The 23,790-nt window shown below is 40.9% G+C and overlaps 1 protein-coding gene across 2 annotated transcripts; it reads right to left on the bottom strand.

Annotated features, from left to right (window-relative positions):
- Positions 1-240: 240 nt before the first annotated feature.
- Positions 241-4,158, bottom strand: LOC147430028 (serine/threonine/tyrosine-protein kinase HT1-like). Of its 2 annotated transcripts, XM_086496225.1 has the most exons (4): positions 3,244-4,158; positions 1,008-1,155; positions 700-914; positions 241-475 (listed from the first exon to the last, which is right to left on the bottom strand). In XM_086496225.1, exons 1-4 carry the CDS (start codon positions 3,868-3,870, stop codon positions 326-328), a joined length of 1,140 nt encoding a protein of 379 aa, XP_086352351.1. In that variant the 5' UTR covers positions 3,871-4,158; the 3' UTR covers positions 241-325. The 2 variants fall into 2 exon arrangements, with proteins under 2 accessions (XP_086352351.1, XP_086352350.1); XM_086496224.1 differs by having other exon boundaries at positions 700-1,155; positions 3,244-4,157.
- Positions 4,159-23,790: the final 19,632 nt, after the last annotated feature.

The following is a 23,790-nucleotide window of genomic DNA, read 5'->3' as shown; positions in this document are numbered from 1 at the left end:
CAATCCTAGTGTTCCAACACATTCAAAAACTATGATGCTTGAGAATAACATACACAGTTGAAGTCTCACAAGTGTTTATAAGCTTTTACAAGAGAAAATAATACAACACTCACACATGTATGCATACAATCACACATATTGAAATCACAACTAGATGATCATTCACGCACTATTATATCAACATAAAGTAATAACAGACTATCGTTACTTATGCAGAGTATTAAACTTGAAAACTTGATAGAATCTTAAACCCTTTTTTATATTCATACTTTTTGTACAAAGGTCAAAAAATTAAAGAATATAAAACTTCTTATATGCCAAGAGGTTAAGATCTCACTACTTTGAGAGCAAAGATGTTTAAGGTATTCACAATCTCGACAAATTCGGGTCTCTTCGTAGGCTTATTACACCAACATTGGTGCATTAGCTCGGCTAATTCTTTTGGACAATGATCAGGTATAGTCGGCCGAGCTTTCTGCAAGCAAGATAAGACCACAAAATCAAATTCATACTTTTTGAAAAACAAGCGTGAATGCGGCAAAATCCAAATCTTTGTTCGCCACACATTAAGCCCTCTATCAAGATATGTGCACCTTATTCAAAAAAATATAATGGAATGTCCATGAATGAAGCTAAAATATAAAGTCCAAATGCAAAGTAAAGACTCCACATGCAGTACTTTCTTTGATGAAATCTTACCTCTTGACAAATAGCAAATGCGGCTTGAACAGGAGTCATATCTCCAAATGGGATCAAACCTGTACAAAGCTCCCACAAAACTATGCCAAAGCTATACACATCAACCTTCTTGGAGCATAGTTCCTCTTTGAGCATTTCAGGAGCCATCCAACGATATGTGCCCATAAAACCTTTCATAGTATTTCTTTGTGATTCTAAGCATGATACCCCAAAGTCTGCAATTTTTACATGATAATCATCAGTCATGAGGAGGTTATCAGACTTCAAGTCTCTATGTATTATTCCTTGAGAATGAAGGTACTCCATGCCTGTGGCAACATCAAGAGCCATTCTCACTATTAAACTTATTGAGATCGAGTTTGGTTCAATTTTGTGTAAAAACGCCTTGAGTGAACCTCCAGGGAGGTACTCTGTAATCACACAATATATTGGAGGTCTTTTGCAAGCACCAACAAACTGTCAAAAACCAAGGATATTTTAGCACATATGTCAAAATCCTAGACTACTTAAGAAAGGACATATTCACTAACTTTACTAACTTGTAACATACGACGTTGTGTGTAATGATCATGCCTTTACCCATTTTAAAATCATTGAATGCTAACAAAGAGCATACATGGTAATTCTCACTCGAGACATTATGTGCAACAATCATGTCCTGACCAAGATTCAATTTTTAAGTGCAAAGGAAGAAAAAAAAAATCCAAGGTTTTCGTCCCTTATGCAGCCTACCTATTCTAGCTTTGCTTAGATGAAAGCATAGCCTGCTTAGTCCTTAGGCATTGCAGAAAACGCCCATGAACTTGATAGAGAAGTTGAACAAAAAAAAAGGCGATTCAGGTAGCATATGAAGTCTGGTAGCTATGATCGTACGATGTTGTGGAGCCTATTCTCTATTGCTTTGAATGTGCAATACCTTTTTAAAATATTGGATTAGATTTTGCCGTGAATGCAAGCTACTTCCAAGCCGATTCTGCATCGGTGCAAAACACATTTGTCTAGACATTGTTGTATGTCTAAATTTCTCTAGAACCACCAGAAAAAAAAATGTATTCCCCAACATCGTAAGAGTACATGGTGACCAAGCGTTGAGAGGCAATCTACGATCAAGGCAGCCAAGCACAATAATTGATCAAACACTCGGTCAATGCTTATATATAAAGATCAACATGCGAAGTGGTTTCTCTATACATCATTCAAATATGCCAATCTCAATCTCCACTTTTTTAGTGTCCTGTCAACGAAGGAACGTTGCAACCCCCAAAGTTCAACATTCAAGAAAGCCAGAGTCACTCATGTGTGGAATTCATAGTCTCATTTCTCCATTGCACACAAAATATATGCTTGTGTGATGGAGAAAAAGCTTCCCTCAAATGGAAACCTAGTGAAGTCCCCCTTTACCTTATGCTTAAAGGAGGGCAAATAGGCAATAGCAGAGCCATAGGAAATGTCCATTTTAGGGGTCCCCATTCATCGTCCCATGCTCCCCTTTTCCCATTCCCGTTTTGCATTCCACGTAACTACAGCCAACAGCACAAATAAAGAACGGAAGTTTTGTAAACTGACGTGTGAATGGCCAGCACGGATGGTCATTTCTGCGATAAAATAAGCCCTTCAAGATAAGGTGGAGAGCATTCTTGTGAGTTATTTGGGCTAATGCCCCCCCAATCACACATCAGTATTCTGATTAGTCAGAATGAGTTGAGTGTTCAATGATCTGAGCCACTAAATGAGGCTGATAAATAGTTGGCACTCGGAGTCTGCCGTGATGTGATCCCTTCCACAACCAGTGACCATTATTACAACATCGCATGTGCTTGCAGAAGTATGCATCTCTGCAAACTTCCACCTTGCAATGAAGTAACAATGCATGCTCAGATAAAAATGATTCCCTCATGCCCCTGTATAATCTGATTCTACAATGCAAACGCTTTTTGTCCGTCTGTACATAAAATACACTACCGTGGATAAGCTAATTTTTTCATCAATATGTGCATCCTATCATCTTCCACATGGAAACCCAAGCCACGCATGCTGGACAAGGTGCCACAGAACTTGCAGGGCCTGGACACTATATACCATGGGGTCTTTAATGAAGCCCAAGAGATGGTTTCGACGGACAGCACAAATCTCACGGAAAACCGAGAGGCAAGAGAAAGTCACCGGTGCAGCCCCCTCCCACCCAGGTCTCCAACTCATGACCTCCCAGTTGGGAGCTCAACACCCTAACCACACAGGCGCGTGCATTTCGTTGCTCCCAAAGCCACTTCACTTGGTAATTAAGTAAACCGCCCGAGGCAAAAGTAAGCTACTCCAATAGAAAAAGTAAACTCAAACAAATCGGACAGACCGTGCACATCGCGGTATTGTGCCCTGCTTCAACACCTTCGATCCACACTGCTTGGAGTTCATTCAAGACCCAGTGGTATATAGTGCTGAGGCTTACAGGCCAATCAGGTTATAATGCCCCATCATCACACAATAGCCCATTTTCAACCACTTATCTAGATAAAATTTCCAGAGGGAAGCTGCAAAGAGCCTAACCTTGATAATATTGCTATGTTGAAGGCGCGACAAAAGGGTAACTTCAAGGAAGAACTGTCGGCTAAGCTGCGAGGAGAGTTGCAGGTCTTCACAAGGAGGCATTATGAGCTTGACAGCTACCGTCCGGTTTTGATATATGCCATGATAGAGCCTACTGTGAGCTCCAGATGCGAATTTATGTCCGAGAAAGAGCTGAGACAAATCAACAGCCCAATCGGTTTCTACAGCAGATGCGGATAACACAATCTCTCCAATCTCTTGGCTGCTGGACTCTTCCACAAAGCTCCACCTTCCGACGGACTCTTCCACAAAGCGTGACCAGGAGGGGACACGGCCAAAAGATTTCCGCACGCTGAAACTTTTTTCTGCCGCATTTGTGGGTCGATGCCTGGACAGCAATTTCCCCTTCTGCTGCTTCTTTATCTGTTGCCCTTGCTCCTCCTGAATGCTACACATTTCGTGCACTTTGCCATGGCAGTTCAGCCTCTTCTTCAACAGCTTGAGAAGGCGCTTGCAGGGGGAGAACCGATTCCAAAGCCTGTGAAGGGAGCTTGATGGGTGACGCCAGCTGTTCCGCAACAAAAGCTGGTTGAAGAAGGCGCCCAAAGCAAAGCAACTGAAGCCCATAGCCTGCGAGATCAAGTTACTGCAGGGAAGGGCAGGCGAGGACTAGAGGAGCCATGGAAGCTTGGTCTTATACACGGAAGGCGCTCTGTGTAGCTTATGGGAGTGACTCATGAAGCAAGTACGAGTAATAAGTAGAAAGTACTGTCGTGTTTCTAGGGCAGATGCCACATAGTAGGCCGACATCGCCGTGGTACGTACTACGATCCCCATAAGGTGCATTGCTTGCAAGTTGCAGTGCTTTTGATTCTCCTGTCGATATTCCCAATTCCATCAAGATTCTCATTCTTCATCACCTTGAACTAACCTACAAACAATCACTGCTCGGGAAAAACCATTTTCCAGAGAACTTGGGGCTATGTCTCATGGGCTCTATTGTACAGCTTTTCAGGGTGTGTTTGGTTTTAGTTCAAACGCTCTATACCAAGAGTGTAAGTGCGTTTTGGCGAATGGGCAGTCCCTTTGAGGACTTAAATTACCCTTCCGCCTACTAAGTGCTTCTTGGCAAATTGTTGTATAGCTTTTTGCTCGGTTACCCTCACCGGAGACGTGAAGTCCAGTCGTCTTTAATGCACCAAAGTTCCATGAAAAGCAGGAAATTGCTTGTCGTTTACTTCATTGCAAAACAACCGCCTTGCATTACGGGCTACCCGTCATTTGATCGATGCTCTTAGGAGTGTTTGACATGTTGTTGACCTAAATGATGAAGGGACACCATGACTGGATGCTCTCGCTGGATAGCAGCAAAGCATGAATACACGAGCTAGCCCTTGGAAAATCTACATATGAGAAATAATAGAGGTAAATTGACTACAGTTGAAGGTTTTCGCACCAAATTTCACTAATTTTCTCTAAATTTGGTAAGTTTTCTCACCCTCAAATTTCCAACTTAGAGGTAAAACTCGTAGGTGGGAGTACACTAAACCTAGGTTATTTTTTAGTGTTGCAGGCTACGATACACCATTTGGTCCATTGTTGAGGGAAACTAAGCTCCTCTCAATGTTTTTCCAAAGAAGATACTTTAGCTTTTTTTTTTTCCCTAAGCTCTATTCCTCACATTGTAGGAGGAATCATCCCTCATTCTGTTGCTTCTAGCCAGCATTTCTGAATTATCAAGTAGCACTATTGTAATCTCAAACACACTTTTCTCCAACACCGACCTACTGCTCCAACAAAACCTTTTTTTCAGCCTTAGAAGACAACCAAGATTTATGCAAAAATCCAAACTGTTTACCGCGATTTAGAGCTACTAGTGGTCCAAACTGGGTGATTGACCATTCTATCCCAAGAGGCGGCTCGTAGATAGAGAGAAATAGGGTAAACGTCCCATATTGAGGACACCAAATGGAAATAATTGCATCTCTCTCACTAATTGAGTAATTTGAGAGCCAAATGGTGCAATGTAGAGTTGGATCTGGCTATTATATAACAGATGTTGCTTTTGGTCGCAATGTTGCCATAGGATCTGGATTTGAACTGCTACACTTGCAAATGGAATTCACACACACACACACACACACACACACACACACACACACACACACATGGAGACTCTAAAATTCTCATTCTTAGTCCCTTACCCCCCTCCTTCCCCAAAATACACACAAACATACATCCCAAAACATCCACAAATGGAGATTCTTAAACTCTCATCCATAGCCACCTCCCCACTTCTCTAGATTTGAATGTCAATTTGAAAACACAAATATCCATCCTACTAAGACAAACGGGAGGTACTTTTCTTGCAACAATGAGTGTAACCCTTTGATGAGATGCACCTTGCACTCTTGGAAATTTTTAGTGATAAGAGTATGATAGTTTACTCTTTCCAAAGGGTGTTGTCCAACCTTGCGTGGGTCTAAAAGTCCCTAGCTCTCTCCACCAAGGGCAAGACAAGTGGGAAAACACGGAGTAGAATGGCACATCAGGGATAGGGTTTGGAGTCACGTGGATATATACATGCATACATATATATAAACGAATATATACAAACGAAGAGTGAAAAAGACTCATGGGATATAATGGAGACTTGTCAACTGTAGCCGGGGGGGTGCTCCAACGCAGGCTCCAAAAGTGCCTTCTTGCTTCTCTTGAGGGGGGCTCAGCAAGCCACAATGGGATCACTATCTATAACCAAGGGAAATACACTTTCTCCTCAAATCTCATAGTCAATTTTATGGCTTAGCAAGGCCACAGTAGGATGGCTCAGTAAGCCACAGTGGGATCACTATTTATAATCATCTTTGGACCTGAAAGAAGTGGTAGAATAGCTTAAGAGCATAGAACCACCAAACTTTTTTCGTGAGGACAAGGACTGTAACAAAGATTGTAGATAATTCCCTAAGTAAATTGGGGGACATCCATGGATTACATTGTACCCCTCATACATTCAAGCAAATGCATGCAAGCCACACACTTGAAGGCAAGGCTGACAAGTGGTCTATTGGAGCTAGGGTTGCAAGAATGCTTGCACAGCTTAGAGATGGAGAAGAATCTCAAGGTACACAACAGAGAAGGTGTAACTTTGTGTGCAAATACAAAATAAGATAGCCCGAGAATGATGGGCGTATATACAAAACACGAGAAAAAAAACCTCCTGGTGAGGAAAAAATGGGGAAAAAGTTTCCTTGACGGTCCTAAGTGTGTTCACACACATTAATCCTAAGTTGCATTTATATGCCCATATATCAAAAATTGTACGTATATTTTCGTTATATACATTGTATACCCGTATTATACGCGTATTTTTTAATAAATCTTATTTCGATCGAAATATATTTCGATTGAAATACTATTTGCCTTATAAAAGACGGCGCCGTGATAGTCCGCTCGAACTGTGGAGAGAGAGAGAGAGAGAGAGAGAGAGAGAGAGAGAGAGAGAGAGAGAGAGAGAGAGAGAGAGAGAGAGAGAGAGAGAGAGAGAGAGAGAGATAGGGCAGTGAGACAGAGCAGAGTCGAGCTGGGCATGTAAATTTTTTTTAAATTTTTCATGTTTTTTTTTGTGAATTTTATTTGCTAACGTTGTTGTTGTGGAGCTTTGCTCGCACCTCAGTGTTAGTTTACATCTTGTTTTTAGCTAACGTTGTTGTTGTGGAGCTTTGCTCACACCTCAGTGTTAGTCTGCAGGTTTAGACACCCGTCCTTGACTGTGTTGATCCTTGTGACAGACTGTAAGGGGGGTTAGACTTTAGACGCTTCGTCCTTGACTGCTACTGATCGTCGTGTCGCACTGCAAGGAGTAGCTTAGGTTGTACAATTAGAATTTCCGTCCTTGGTTGTTGCTGACCACCGAGTCGCACTGCAGAGAGGAGTTAGCTATCTTACATCTTTTCTTCCTAGTTGTTGTTGACCATTGCGTCGCACTACTAGAAGATCGGATTTAACAAAATAGATTCTTTGTATTTGTCTGTTGCTGACCATCATGTCACACTGCACAGAGGAGTTTAGGGTGGCCTAATCCTTTGTTCTTGACTGTTGCTGACCATCGTGTCACACCGCAAGAAGATTGGATTTAATAGATTCTTCGTCTCTATTTTTTGATGGCCGTTGTGTCGCACTGCAGGGAGGGGTTTAGGGTTGTCAAATCCTTCATTCTTGTATGTTGTTGACCATCATGTCGCACCGCAAGAAGATTGGATTTTAATAGATTCCTCGTCTTTGATTGTTACTGACCACCGTGTCGCACTGCAGGGAGGGGTTTAGGGTTGTCAAATCCTTCGTTCTTGCATGTTGTTGACCATTGTGTCACAGTGCAAGAAGATTGGATCTAATAGATTCGTCATCTCTGATTGTTGCTGACCACCGTGTCGCACTGCAGGGAGGGTTTAGGGTTTTTTTAACCATCGTTCTTGGTTGTTGTTGACCATTGCATCGCACTGTAGGGAGATTGGATTTAATGGATTCTTCATCTCTGGTTGTGGTTGACCATTGTGTCACACTGCAGGGAGGGAGTAGGTAATTTTACATCCTTCAATCTTGAATGCTTTGACCATCGCATCGCACTACAAATTAATTGGATTTAATAAATTTCTCGTCTCTAGTTGTTGTTGACCACTATATCACACTGTAGAGAGAGGTTGGATAGTATTAACCCTTCGTCCTAACAGCAGTTTAGATCTTTCGTTATTGGTTGTTATTATTGTCGATGAAATGTTTTTGTTTAGAACCATTTACAATCATATATGTCAAATTTAAATCTATTCTAGATTTACCTTACTTATATTTGCTTCATGTATTTTCAGGCTTCAGTCATGGTAGAGACAAAGTTAACGCGACAGCATCGCAAAATCATTTGTGATGCTCTAGTTTTATCTCTATATGGAGCTTCATACGATCATTTGCGACGGGCATTTGATCCACTACAGGCAAAGTTTGATGATTATGTGATTGAACTTGTGGAATAATGCTAGCTAAAGTTGTGCAATGCATCTTCTGTTTCATTTGACCCAGCTCTGCACACTAATCAAGTGATGCATATGTTACCATATACATGTGGTAGTGATGTGTGTGAACACACTAGGACCGTCGGGGCATTTTTTCCCTCTTTAGGAGGTTTTTCCCCCCGTGCATTATATATACGCCCATCACTCTAGGGCTATCTATCTTTCCATTGCACACTAAGTAACAAACTCTCTATTGTGTGCCTTGAGCTTCCTTCGTCTTCTCCAAGCTGTGTGTGTTTCTCTGCAACCCTAATTCCAACAATTGGTATCAGAGCAGGTCACGTCCTCCCGGGCTTAGTCGCCAGCTGCTCCAGCACACGCCTGCTCACTTTCTCCAATTTCAGTGAGCTTTGGCGAGCGTTCGTAGGTCAACAAATTTTTTGGGACAGCTCGAAGACCTCGGTCTGCTCAGAATTTTAATTTGGGCTCATTTCAGCCTCCGTTTCCACTACAGGCAGTACTGCACAGGCTATTTCGTCATTTTGTGCAGAATTTTTGTCAGTGCCGTTTTCTGCATAACAGGTGCCTTATAGTCTTCTATGGTTTGTGCTATATAGCACAGGTTGTTCCCGCTCCATTTCTCCTATTTTCGGGCAGTTTTCACATCAGGTGCAGCATTTACCATGGCTGACAACAAGAACACAGATGTGTTCAAGATGTTTTCTGCAGAGGACAGGTTGGATGGGGACAACTACCCTATGTGGGCTTATATGATGCAACATGTTCTTGTGTCAAAGGGTGTCTGGAACATTGTGCAGGGCATTGATGTACGTCCTGGTTCTGAGGATGTAGGCGACGTTGAGGATGTTGCAGGTCTTGCTGCAAGGATTGCAGCTGTTAGAGTTGTTTTGCCTACGGCAGAACAAGCTCGTTGGGATGTTAAGGATGCGCAGGCTCATGCATTGATTGCGTTGTCTGTGAAGCGCACCATTGTTCCTCACATTCATTCAGCAAAATCTGCAAAACGGGCTTGGGATATTTTAGCAGGTCTTTATGCAAGCCGCAATGAGGCTAAAATTGCTTTGCTGCGTAAAGAGCTGGAGTCGAAGATTATGCATGAGGAAGATGATATGGACAATTTCCTTGCTAGTGTCAAGGATATCAATGAGCAGCTTATTTCTGCAGGTGAAGTCATTTCAGACAGTTCCCTTGTGCAGAATGTTCTTGATGCCTTACCAGATTCCTACCAGACTTTTGCTAGTACTTGGAGACTGATGACCCAAGGAAATCCTGAAGTTGTCAAGTTTGATGCATTATGCACATTGTTGTTGCAAGAGTCACTTTCTAGAAAAAACAGGACTAGGTAGCGTGCAGTTGAACAGGCTTTTATTGCTTCTCAAAGAAAGGGTGGTAACAGTAATGCAGCCACTTCTTATGGTTCTGCTGCGAGTGGCAAAAATTCTATTCCTAATGCTTCTGCTAGCAGTACTTCATCTGGCAATTCTGGTGATAAGGGCAAAAAGAAGATGCGTTGCCATTATTGTAAAGCCAATGATCACTTGATTAAGTCTTGTCCTAAGTTGAAGGCCAAAGAGGCTAAGAAGAAAGAGGGTGGTTCCACTGCAAATGCTGGTTCCACTACAAATGCATCCATTGTTGAGTCTTCTATGAAAGGAGACTGTGTTGCTGATGTTGATGTAGAATGGGCTTTTAGCGCAGTGTGCACTTACAATCCTCTTGTCCATGATGCATGCTTGTCAGTTGCTGCAGATTCACATGTGTGGTATTTTGACAGTGGTGCTACAAAGCACATTACCTCACATCATGAATTGTTTACCTCTCTCGAGTCTGTCCCTCATGGGAATTCAGTCACTTGTACCAACAACGCCTCTTATCCAGTTCAAGGAGTTGGAAAGATTGTGCTCACTGCTGCTAATGGCAGTTCCTTCACACTTGTTGATGCACTTTATGTACATGGGATCAAGAAGAATCTCTTGTCTGTATCCGCACTTGCTAGACTTGGACTTGTAGTCAAATTTGTGGATGACAGATGTACAGTTCATGATCTCAGTTTCGGTGATCAAATTGTTGCATCTGGGATTTTGTGCCGTGGGCTGTATAAGCTCACTTTGTATGACAAGTGTGGACAAAATTTTGCAAATGCTTTTGCAGATTCAAGGGCTATTTCAAATGCAAAACTTTGGCATGCACGTTTTGGTCATCTGAATTTTGCCAGTTTGCTGCGTTTGCAGAAATCTGATATGGTTGCTTCTTTGCCGCCTCTTGAAGCACCTGTCAAACATGTTTGTGAAGGCTGTATTTTGGGTAAGATGCAGCGTTCTAAATTTCCAAAGAATGGTTCAGTTCGGGCCACATGCAGGTTGCAGCTTGTGCATAGTGATGTTTGTGGGCCTTCCGCTTAAAGCGAAGTCGAAAGTTTTTATGTGCTTCAAACAATTTCTGGCTATGGCTAAAAATGTCTCGAAATGTACTATGGGCACCCTCCGTTCCGATCGAGGGGGGGAGTATATGTCTCATGAATTTAATGCATTTCTGGCTAGTCGTGGGATAAAACACCAATGTACAGTGCCTTATACGCCTCAGCAAAATGGTTTTGCTGAGAGGAAAAACAGGTCACTAACGGAAATGGCACGATGTATGGTCAAAAGTCAAGCTTTACCGCATTCTTTTTGGCTTGAGTCCATCATGTGTGCCACTTATGTACTTAACATGTGTCCTACGAAAGCTTTGCAGTCTATTACTCCATATGAAGCATGGCATGATAGAAAGCCTTCTATTGAGCACATGCGTGTTTTTGGCTGTTTGGCATATGCTTTGGTGCCACAAGTGCAGCGCAGAAAATTGGATGATAAGACTGTCAAATGTATTTTTGTTGGTTATAGTGCTGAAAGCAAAGGTTATCATCCGCAAACAAAATGTATTCTGGTTTCTCGGGATGTAGTGTTTGTGGAAGATTCTGTTCAGCCCTTGCTGTCATGTACTAGAGACAGTAATGTAAGCTCACAGGACATTTATGACACTTTGTTGCCTCTTTTCCGTGGTGGAAATACGAATGTAAGTTCCAATGAGGCAAATGTACAGCCTATGGGGGTTTCTGGAAATTTTTTAGATCAGCCTATTACTGATGCAGATGTGCATGATGTACTTGATGAGGAAAGGGCTGAAAATGAGCAGGCTAGAGGTATGCCAAAATGGCTGGTGCACACTTTGCGTGACAGTAAATTGGATGCACCTTTGTCTAGTCGTACTCGTTCAGGCTCTCGCCATGCATCTTATGCATCAGATTGTTATGCTTTGGCTGTGTCTAGCTTACATGATGTTGAGGAGCCTCTGACTTTTGATGAAGCACAAAATTCAGAAAATTGGATGGCTACCATGCAATCAGAATATGATGCACTTATACAAAATGACACATGGACTTTATGTGATTTGCCTCCTTGCAAAAAGACCATTGGTACGAAGTGGGTTTACAAGTCGAAACGCAAGCCGGATGGTGAGATCGATCGCCATAAGGCTCGACTTGTTGCAAAGGGTTATGCACAGCAAAAAGGCATAGATTATGAAGAGACTTTTGCTCCCACTTGTCGTATGACTACTGTGCGTTTTCTATGTGCATTGGCAGCTCATTTTGGTTGGGATGTACATCAATCAGACATTGTTACTGCTTTGTTGAATGGTGACATATCTGAGGAAGTTTATGTAACGCAGCCTCGCAATTTTGTCATAAAAGGACAAGAGGACAAAGTGTGCAAATGTAACAAGGCTTTGTATGGGTTGAAGAAATCTCCTCGTGCTTGGTATGAGAAAGCTGACACTCATTTGGTCAAACAAGGCTTTCGGAACAGTCCAACAAAAAGCACATTGTATGTAAAGCGTGAGGGTGATGTACTTCTCATTGTGGTTCTTTATGTTGATGATTTGCTGATCACTGGACCAAATGAGAGACACATTGCTGAATTTAAGGCTGATTGGAATGCTACTTTCAAGATGAAAGATTTGGGGCTGTTGCATCATTACTTGGGTATACAGTTTAAGCAGTGTGATGGTGGTATTGCCTTGTGTCAAAAAAGTTACATAGAGACATTGCTATGTAAGTTTAGACTTGAGGATTGCAAACCTATTGCCACTCCCATGGAAACAAGTTTGAAGTTGAGTCTACATGATGCTGGCGATCCTGCTGATGTCACGATTTACCAAACTGTTGTTGGCTGCCTCATTTATGTATGCAACACGAGGCCGGATATTCAGTTTGTAGTCTCACAAGTCAGTAGATTTATGCATAGCCCAGGGTCTAAGCATTGGCAGGATGTCAAGAGGATTTTCCGCTACCTTAGTGGCACTTTACATCTTGGCTTGTTTTATCCCAAGGGGGGATCATTGCCGCCAGACTTACATGCTTTTTCGGACTCAGATTGGGCTGGTTGTTTTGACACGCGAGTGTCCACAAGTGGTTTTTGTTTCATTCTTGGCAGTTCATGTATATCATGGTTGAGCAAGAAGCAACCTACTGTGGCCACTTCGAGTTGTGAGGCTGAGTACAGTGCAGTCTTCACAGCCACGGTTGAGTGTGTATGGCTCAGACGCCTTATGGTTGATTTGGGTGTTGGATAGGACACTGCCAGCACTATCTACACTGACAGTCAGAGCGCATTGGCAGTTGCGAGGAACTCAATTTTTCATGCTCGCACAAAGCACATTGAGGTGCATTACCACTATGTCAGGGAGAGGCTCTCAATAGGAGAGATCAGCTTGGCTTATGTGCCAACACAGGACAACCTTGCAGATCTTTTCACAAAGGCATTGTCTCGTGAGAATCTTGAAGCTTTCCGCAAAGCTTTGGGCTTACTCCCCTTTGTGGACTGATCCTGTCCTCAGGGCATGGCACTTCCCTTTACTCATGTGCCAACTCTCGTTCACCGCATCACTCCAAGGGGGATTTGTTACCATATACATGTGGTATTGATGTGTGTGAACACACTAGGACCGTCGGGGCATTTTTTTCCTCTTTAGGAGGTTTTTTCCCCCGTGCATTGTATATACGCCCATCACTCTAGGGATATCTATCTTTCCATTGCACACTAAGTAACACACTCTCTATTGTGTGCCTTGAACTTCCTTCGTCTTCTCCAAGCTGTGTGTGTTTCTCTGCAACGCTAATTCCAACAGCATAACACAGTAAAGCAATTATTAGGCCAGGTCACAAGAAGCTTTGAGAGTATGGTTCATCCAAAAATCAAAACCAAACCTAGAATCAAAGAGCAAATGTAGCTTGTGGCATAGCTACATTCAGAATTGAAGAGCAAGAATAAGATCGAAGGCTCTTCAAAACGTCCTAGGACAGAAGAGGATGTACCTCCTCCTTTAGGTGTTGAGCCCTTAGCTATACACTTGGATGATGCTACATGTCCTCTTGTCCTACACTTACTTGGGGAGAATTCTATCTTTCACTTGCAAGCACCTCAATTAGGTGAGGGACATTTTGCAAATGTGAAACAAGTTTCAATGGCCCATCCTCTCTTCAAAGATCCTGTCTATGCAGTAAAGATCTACAAGGACCAAGTAGGAAGCAAGCCGACATTACAAATTTTGCTAGAGGAGGCAACTACTACAACTGTTTAGCATTGTGGCATGATATTTCCCCATGCTCTTGTTCATTATAGCAAAAGTCCTATGTTGATCTTCAAGCTTTGGAATGGAGGTCGCCTTGAGCAGTGGATTCAGGCATGTCATCATGATGGAAGCAAGCTTGCAATCAGAGAGTTTCAACACACATCTGGAACAATACAGTAGTTCAAACAACATTTTGCCAATATGTAATGCTCTTCTGCAGACGATATAATTCGTGCATAGTCACGACATCATTCACAATGATTTACACACTAGAAATATTCTACTACATTTTGGTGAGCGAGGAGTGTATGCCGGCATTGCGGACTGGGGACAAAGTACACCAGCAAACACTTTGGCAACATTTCCCAAGCTGCCAAATCTCATCCCTCAAACTAGAGCTCAATTTGAGCGAGATTATCCATGGACTGCTCCTGAAAATATTAGCACCAATCCTCCTCCTTTCACCAAAGCATCTGATATATATAGTCTCTCATATATTCTTTGACGCTTGGTTGTGTGTATTCCAGAGCCATATGAGGTTCTCAAGCGCAAATTTTTGCGAAATGTAAACAAACATCTTACCATTGGAAAATTCTCCAAACCCTTAAATAGACCTAAAATATGGGATTTAAGCCTTTGTTTGAATGGAGCCCATAATGTTGGCTATCATATTGTAACTGAGTCTGGCTTGAGGCCTATTGATGATTAGAACAATAACAAACTTTTTTTTCATTAATAGTGTGCAATGTGTGGTGATATTTCAAACTACATCTTTAATCGTATTTTCAGTACGACTTGTCTCATTAAATTTTATTATTTTGCATTTCAGGTATGGAAGATATTGCTCCCGACCAGAATGCACCGCAGCCCAATTATCCTTTGCTTAATCATGCATTGGCTCAACAAATTTACAAAGAGGAAGAGATTTGGGTGGCTCAAGGAGATCTCAGCGCTTTGGCTGCGTCCCAAGAAGACGAATCAGAACTTCAAGGGGAGCCACTGAATTACAGGCAATATAGACAGGTATGCCCAAATCACTTTGTGCGCAATACATTATTTTGAGTCAGTGGAAATGCTAAGGCTTTCTCTCCCTTGAAGGTTTCAGATTTGCAACACATTGTCCTCGCAAGAAATATCCTTTCAAGATCTATCCAAGTGTACAGATCGCCACCAAATGATAATCAAGTGACAATTTCACTGTGCAACAATGCTATTGTTATTATGTATTACGGCTCAAAGTAGATTGGAACGATCGTCCCACTAAAGGAGATGTTGGCAAAGGACGCCCAGCCGAGAAGATTCATGCACGGGAAGCCAATCAAAAAGATCCTCCTCGCAAGAGAGGTTACACATATTTGCCCGAAGAAACCGAAGTCATTGAGCAGCTTGCAACCCAAGGCGTGGATTTTGCAAGTCAAGGAGAGACCCCAGCCATGTTGTGCGCTCGTATAGCAGAGCTCGAAAGAAAGTTGGCATGGTATGAGGCAAGGTATGGGCCTATTAACAAAGAAGAGATAGGCAATGTGGGTCCAAGTGATTCAGTTGGAAATTCAAAATTTCATGTATCTGATCTCTTTGGTGAACAAGCCCATGATTTAAATTAAATCTCCCAAATAATACTAAGCTCTTTTTGTTTCTTAAATCTCAAGATTTGTAACTAAAATCTCTTTTTGGTATGTAAGTCTCTATTTGTTGGAAAAAATGGACGTGACAAATGTTGTTGCAATTGTGTAAGTTATGTTCTCTCTTCTTTCCTCTTTTTGACAATGATAGAGAGCAGATGGAGAGAAAGAGAGACAATAAGAGAGAAAGAGAGTGAGTGAGAGAGAGAGAGAGAGAGAGAGAGACAAGGTATGGATTGTTAAGATAAACTCCACATAACTTTCGCATTGCAAAATTAATTGAGAATATAGTACAAACTTTATAGCTCATCCGTCCCCTCAATCACAGGCACTATGTCATCAATTTCTTTGACATCTCAACATTCTGGATCAATATCTTTCGGGTTCTATTCCATTTCATCATCAGGGTTGAGCTCATTTGCAATTGCTTCATGTGTTTGAAAGCGCCCAAAGCTTTCTTCTGTGGCACGTGTGGCTAACTTTGTTGGATTATGCATACGCCGCATGTTACAAAAGACATACACCAAGTCCACAGCTCGTTTAGGACTTAATCAAAAAAAAAAAAGTATGCACGAAAGCAAGTGAAGACCAATTTCTTTCACAACTACCACTTGAGGCAGCAACAGACAATACTCTCATAGCCACTTGTTGAAGTTCCACTTTTTCTCCACCGTATTCTCTCCACCAAACAGGTGCGCTCATCGTCTTGATAGCATCTATATGCCAAGGATCCCCAAACATTCCTTCTCTGTTAGTATATGTCGTCTTCTATGTGTATGCCACATGTCCATCCACATTGCCTAACAGTTGAGCACACACTTTCTTGAAATCATTGATCACTTCATTGTTTGAAGATTGCTCGTGCATCTGGAACTTGGGATCTAAGACAAAACCTGCTCCATGTAAAGGAGTATGCAGCTACTCCCATCATCTTTTGACAAATGACATCATCATGGCTTTCTCTTTTCCTGCATAAGATGTCCAGTCTTTTAACTTGTGAGTGGCTTCATGCATGTACCAATAAATCCGTCCAAAGATGGAGGCTTCTTTGTCCACTAATCGTATCAGATGAGTGAAGGGTTCTGTGGCAATAACAATTTTGTCTACATTTCTCCAAAAACCAAAAGAGTTTACAAGCTGATAGAATTTGGAAGAAGCAGGTTCTTACTTGGGATATTTATCAAGCCAAATGTCCCATCTTCTATCTACCATTGTTTCAACAAGGGCTACTTTTACCTGCTGCAATGTAGAGAGAATGTAATATGCTGTCGCAAAACGGGTCACACAAAAAATCTGTAAATTTTTGGTTGGGGACTTGGTTCTAAACAAAGCGTAAGAAAATGAATGCTTTCTTATAAACTTCACCAAGTGGTTTGCATCTAGAAGAGTTTTCTTAATAGAAGGAACTTTCTCAAAGTCCTTAAAGAGAAAATTCAAAGTGAGAGCAGCACATGGAACCCATGTAATCTCTGGCTTTATAGTTAGATGCATTATTTGTGACTATGACAGTCACCATTTTAGGTCCCCCTGCTCTTCTGATCAAACCCTCATATACACCAGCAAGATATCCACTAGTTTTCTCTTTCAGGGATGTATCTATCGCTTCAAGAAAGATGGAACCTCTTGGACAAATCAACATCACATTAATCAATGGTTTCTTCTGACAATTTGTCCAACCATCTAGAGCAATTGTGCATCCATATGCTGGCACCTAATTAAGAGTTGTGCGCTTTAAAATATTCTCTGATGTAGTTTTCACTTTATGTAAATATTTTGTATGCATCTTATTATAATCAGGAACCACAAAACCCTTCTTCGCTGTGCTCATTAAAGCATCTTCGAAGATAGGATTTTGAATGACATTAAAAGGAATTCCACATGCAACAAATGCTTGTGTCCACTTAAGATGGAGTTCAAGCAAATGCCTGTTGCAAAGTAGGAAAGTAGGATCACTTGGTGCAGGTTCTCCTCTAGTCCATGCTTCACTTTGGCTTATGTTTGCAGAGCTTCCGATAGGATTAAAGCTACAATCCCCAGCAAAGGATGAATGACACCGTCCTTGACCTGAAGCAGGGGTTGAGTGAGGGTTTTGATAATTCTCTAGTGTCATCTCAATGTCCCTAGCCATAGATGGAGCCATCATTTTGGGACCTCCCTTTTTTTTGCCCTCAAGATGTGCTCTCTTTGCCCTGAGCGCCCACTCTCGAATTTTTTCTTCAATACGTCTTGGGGGTATTTGCAAGCTAAAACGTTTCCAGGAATTTTGAACACATGTTCTTTTATCCTGTGAGCATTTTTGCTAAAATTATGGCCGGAGGTCTTACACCTCAACTTTGATGTAATCTTTCCACTGACCAATTCATCTACGTTGTTCCACTCGTATCCTTTCACCATCTTCTTAAGATTTGCAAACCCAAACAAAACTAATTATTAAATACACATCTAAAATCAAACTCTAATACCATTTACATTACTTTATTCGTCACCGGTTTCAAACTCTTTAAATTATAAATACCAAAAATATTTTTTTTCAAGTGTGAGCTTTCACTTTACACCTGAATCATGATAAATAAATCTCTTAATTTATCTCAATAACTTCCAAGTATGAGTAAACTCTACACAAAGCAAGATAAACCTATCTAAATTACCTCTAAGTGTGAGTGTAACTCTACACATGGCAAGCAATCAAAATTCACTACTTTTCTAAATCTCTTCTAGGTGTGAGAATACCTCTACACAAAGAGAGAGATTGTTATTTAATCTACCTAAATAGTCTATAGTGTGAGTATTACTCTACACATGACAGACAATCATTAGATAAATCTAACCTTAAGTTACTTCCAGGTGTGAGCATAGTTCAACACACAACAAGTAACTCTTAACTTTAACTATCTAACTAAAGTTACTTCTAAGTGTGAACATAGTTCAACACAAAGCAAATAACTGCTAACTTTAACTATCTTAAATCACCTCCAAGTGTGAGTTTCCTCTACACAAGGCAAGTAATCATTAACTATTTTACTTAATTTACCTCCCAGTGTAAGTTATACTTCACATAGAGCAAAAAACTCAAAACTCCAAAGCCTAAAAAAAAAATCCAAAGCTCTAAATTTTTACTAAAAAACATATATGACTAAATTTAAATTGATTTTTTATATTTTTCTTGATGTTGTAAAGCTCACCTACAGATGAGATAAGGGAAGAGAGATCAATAGAATGAGCCAAGCAATCCATTTTCACGGTATATAAAGAGCTTTATTTCGATCAAAATTCTAAGAAATTATATGAAACGGTGGTTTTGTTGATGTGGCACCGTATAATACGGCCAAATAAAGATAGGTGTCATATAATACGTCTGTTTAAAGTGTATTATATGTACACCATATAACGTACAATGCAACGTAGCATTAATCCTATATACATGGTAACAACTCCCCCCTAGGACTGATGCAAATAACGAGAGGCGGCACATAAAGTATAGGGAAGTGTCATTCCCTATGGATATGATATGTCCACAATTACAAAGCTTTGAGAAAAGCTTCAAACTTTTCACAAGGCAATGCCTTTGTGAATTGATCTACAAGGTTGTCTTGTGTCGGCACATAAGCGAAGCTGGTCTCAACTGAGAGTATCTCCTTGACATAGCTATAATGCACCCCAATGTGATTTGTGTCATCATGAAATATTGGGTTCCTTGCAATTGCCAATGTGCTTTGACTATCAGTATAGATGAAAGTGCCTTAACTCCCAATTCAATCATAAGGTGTCTAAGCCACACACACTCAATTTTAGCTATGAAAATTGATGTGTACTCAGCCGATGACCAGACGTGACCACAGTAGGTTGCTTCTTACTCAACCATGATATGCATGAAGTGTTGAGCATGAAACAGAAACCACTCATGGACACTCACATGTCATAGCAACCAACCCAATCTGAGATTTTAAAAAAGCATGTAAATCTGGCGGCAAAGATCTCCCCTTGGGATAAAACAACCCAAGATGTATATTTCCACTCCAGTAGGGAAAGATCCTCTTACCAATGCTTAGACATTGGGTTATGCATAAATTTGCTCACTTGTGAGATTGCAAAATGAATATATGGCCTTGTAATGCATACATAAATGAGGCAACCAATAGCTTTCTAGTAGAGGGTAACATCTGTAGGATCTTTAGCCTCACCTAGACTTAATTTCAAACATGTTTCCATATGAGTGGCAATTGGTTTTCAATCATCAAGTCCAAATTTGCTTTGCAAAATTTGCACATACTTTGTCTCTGACGACATAATGCAATACCCGCATCACATTGCTTGATATGAATGCCCAAACAATGATGCAAAAGCCCCAAATCTCAAATGTAGCAATCAAATCAGTCTTAAAATTAGCAATACATGTCTCATTCGGACCAGTAAGTGGTAAATCATTCACATACACAACAACGATAAGATATACATCATCCACACGTTTTACATACAAAGTGCTCACAATTGGACTATTTCGAGACACATGCAATCAAATGATTATCCATCTTCTCTTACGAAGTGGAGAAGCCTTGCTTTAAACCATACAATGCTTTATTACGTATGCATGATTTCCTTAGTTGTTCTTTCTTAACAAAACCACATGGTTGCATTATGTACACTTCCTCAAAGAAATCAGCATTCAAGAAAGCAGTTTTAATGTCCACCCTCTTGTCCAAAATTGTTAAAATTAGGGTTGCAAGAAAACACACACAGCTTGGAGAAGATGAAGAAAGCTCAAGTCATGCAATAGAGAGTGTATTACTTAGTATGCAATGGAAATATTATCCCTAGAGTGATGGGTGTATATATAATGCACGGGGGGGAAAACCTCTTAGTGAGGAAAAAAATGCCCCAGCGGTCCTAAGTGTGTTCACACACCTCACTACCACATGTATATGGTAACAAATCCCCCCTGAGAATGGTGCCTTAAACTAGAGCTGGCATATAAAGTATAGGGAACTACCATGCCATGAGGACATGATCAGTCCCAATGCTTTGCGAAAAGCTTTGAACTTCTCACAAGACAATGCCTTTGTGAAAAGATCTGCAAGGTTGTCCTATATTGGCACATAAGCCAGGCTGATCTCTCCTTCTGAGAGCCTCTCCCTAACATAGTGCTAATGCAACTCAATGTGCTTTGTGAAAGCATGAAATTTGGGTTCCTCACAACTACGAATGTACTCTGACTGTCAGTGTAGATGTTGGCAATGTCATGTCCAACACCCAAATCAGTCATAAGGTGTCTGAGCCATACATGCTCAACCATAGCTGTGAAGACTTCCTTGTACTCAGCCTCACAACTGGAAGTGGCCACAGTAGGTTGTTTCTTGCTCAACCATGATATGCATGAACTGCCGAGCATGAAACAAAAACCACTCATAGACACTCACGTGTCAAAACAACCAGCCCAATTTGAGTCTAAAAAAACATGTAAATATGGCGGAAATGATCCCCCTTGGGATAAAACAACCCAAGATGTAAAGTGTCACTCAAGTAGCAAAAGATCCACTTGATAGCCTGCCAATGCTTAGACCTTGGGCTATGCATAAACCTGTTGACCTGTGAGACAATAAACTGAATATCCGGCCTCTTGTTCCATACATGAGGCATCCAATAGCAGTTTGGTAAAGAGTAACATCGACAGGATCACCAGCATCATGAAGACTCCATTTCAAACCTTTTTCCATGGGAGTGGCAATAGGTTTGCAATGCTCAAGTGCAAAGTTACATAGCAACGTCTCTATGTAACTTGTCTGACACAAGGCAATACCACCATCACACTGCTTAAACTGTATACCCAAGTAATGATGCAAGAGCCCAAATATTTCATCTTGAAAGTAGCATTCAAATCAGCCTTAAATTCAGCAATACGTCTCTCATTTGGTCCAATGATAAGCAAATCATCCACATAGAGAACGACAATGAGAAGTACATCACCCTCATGCTTTACATACAATGTGCTTTCTATTGGACTGCCACAAAATCCTCATTTGACCAAATGTGTATCAGCTTTCTCATACCAAGCACAAGGAGATTGCTTCAACCCATACAAAGCTTCTTACATCTGCACACTTTATCCTCTTGCCCTTTCTTGACAAAACCGCAAGGCTGCATTACATAAACTTCCTCAAATATGTCACCATTCAAGAAAGGGGTAACAATGTCTGATTGATGTACATCCCAACCAAAATGAGCTGGCAATGCACATAGAAAATGCACAATAGTCATACAACAAGTGGGACCAAAAGTCTCTTCATAATCTATGCATTTTTGCCGTGCATAACCCTTTACAACTAGTCGAGCCTTATAGCGATCAATCTCACCATCTGCATTTCAACTTGTAAACCCACTTCATACCAATGGCCTTTTTACCAGGAGGCAAATCACATAAAGTCCATGTGTCATTTTCTATAAGTGCATCATAATCTGATTGCATGGAAGCCATCCAATTTTTTTATTTTTGTGCTTCATCAGAAGATAGAGTTTCCTCATAAACTAGACACAACCAAATCATAACAATCTGATGCATAAGATGCATGGAGAGAACCTAAACGAGTACGACTAGACAAAGGTGCATCCAATTTACTATCGTACAACGTATGCACTAGCCATTTAGGCATATAGCTTGCTCATTCTCAGCCCTTTTCTCATCAAGTACATCATGTACATCTGCATCAGTAATATGCTAATCTGTAACATTTTCAAAAACCCCCATAGGTTGTACATTTGCCTCATTGGTAATTTAAATTCAAACTTCCACCGTTGAAAAGTGGCAACAAAGTGTCATAAAAGTCCTATGAGCTTACATTACTGTCTCTAGGACATCATAGCAAGGGCTCAACAGAATCTTCCACAAACACAACATCCTGTGAGACCAAGATACGCTTTGTTTGCAAATAATACAACCTATAACCTTTGCTTTCAACACTTTAACCAACAAAAATACATTTGACAATCGTATCATCCAATTTTTTGTGATGTGTTTGTGGCACCAAAGCATATGCCAAATAGCCAAAAACACGCATGTGCTCAATAGAAGGCTTTCTGTCATGCCATGCTTCATATGGATCCACAGACTGCAAAGCTTTTGTAGGACACATGTTAAGTACATAAATGACACACATAGTAGCCTCAAGCCAAAAAGAATGTGGTAAAGCTTGAATTTTGACTATACATCGTGCTATTTTCGTAAGAGACCTATTTTTCCTCTTAGCAACACCATTTTGTTGAGGTGTATATGGCATTGTACATTGGTGTTTTATCCCACGACTCGCCAAAAACACATTAAATTCATGAGACATATACTACCCCCCTCGATTAAAACGGAGGGTGCCCAAAGTACATTTTGAGACATTTTCAGCCATAGCCAAAAAAAAATTCAAGCACATAAACACTTCGGACTTGGCTTTAAGAGGATATACCCATGCATGCCTAGAGTAATCATCAATGAAAGTCATGAAGTAAAGGTAATTGCCCAAGGACGGAGTTTGCATGGGCCCACAAACATCACTATGCACAAGCGGCAACCTGCATGTGGCCCTAACTGAACCATCCTTTGGAAACTTTGAACGTTGCATCTTACCCAAAATAGAGCCTTCACAAACATGTTTGGCAGGTGCTTCAAGAGGCAGCAAACAAAAACCATGTCAGATTTTTGCAAACACAGCAAACTGGTAAAAGTTAGATGCCCAAAACATGCATGACAAAGTTTTGCATCTGAAATAGCCTTAGAATCCACAATAGCATTTGAAAATAAATTCCCACACTTGTTATACAAAGTGAGCTTATACAGCCCACGGCATAAAATGCCAAATGCAACAATGTCATCACCAAAATTGAGATCATGTATTGTACATCTGTCATCCACAAATATGACTACATGACCAAGTCTAGCAAGTGCGAATTTTTAAAACAAAATCTTCTTGATCCCAGGTACATACAATGCATCAACAAGTGTGAAAAAACTTCCATTTGCCAATAAGCACAATCTTTCAAACTCCCTGAACCGGATAAGAGGCATTGTTGGCACAAGTGAATAAATTCCCATGAGGGATAGACTCAAGAGAGATAAACAAATCATGATGTGTGGTAATGTGCTTTGTAGCACCACTATCAAAATACCACACTTGTGAATCTACAACAACTGACATACATGCATCATGGACAACAGGATCATAAGTGCACGCTGCACTAAAAGCCCACTCTGCATCTACATCAGCATCACAATCTCCTTTCATAGAAGACTCCACAATAGATGCACTTGT

This window comes from Adiantum capillus-veneris, chromosome 22, assembly GCF_014529385.1.
Source record: "Adiantum capillus-veneris isolate H3 chromosome 22, ASM1452938v2, whole genome shotgun sequence".
Lineage (NCBI taxonomy): Eukaryota > Viridiplantae > Streptophyta > Polypodiopsida > Polypodiales > Pteridaceae > Adiantum > Adiantum capillus-veneris.
This window is presented reverse-complemented; position numbering and strand designations above follow the sequence as displayed.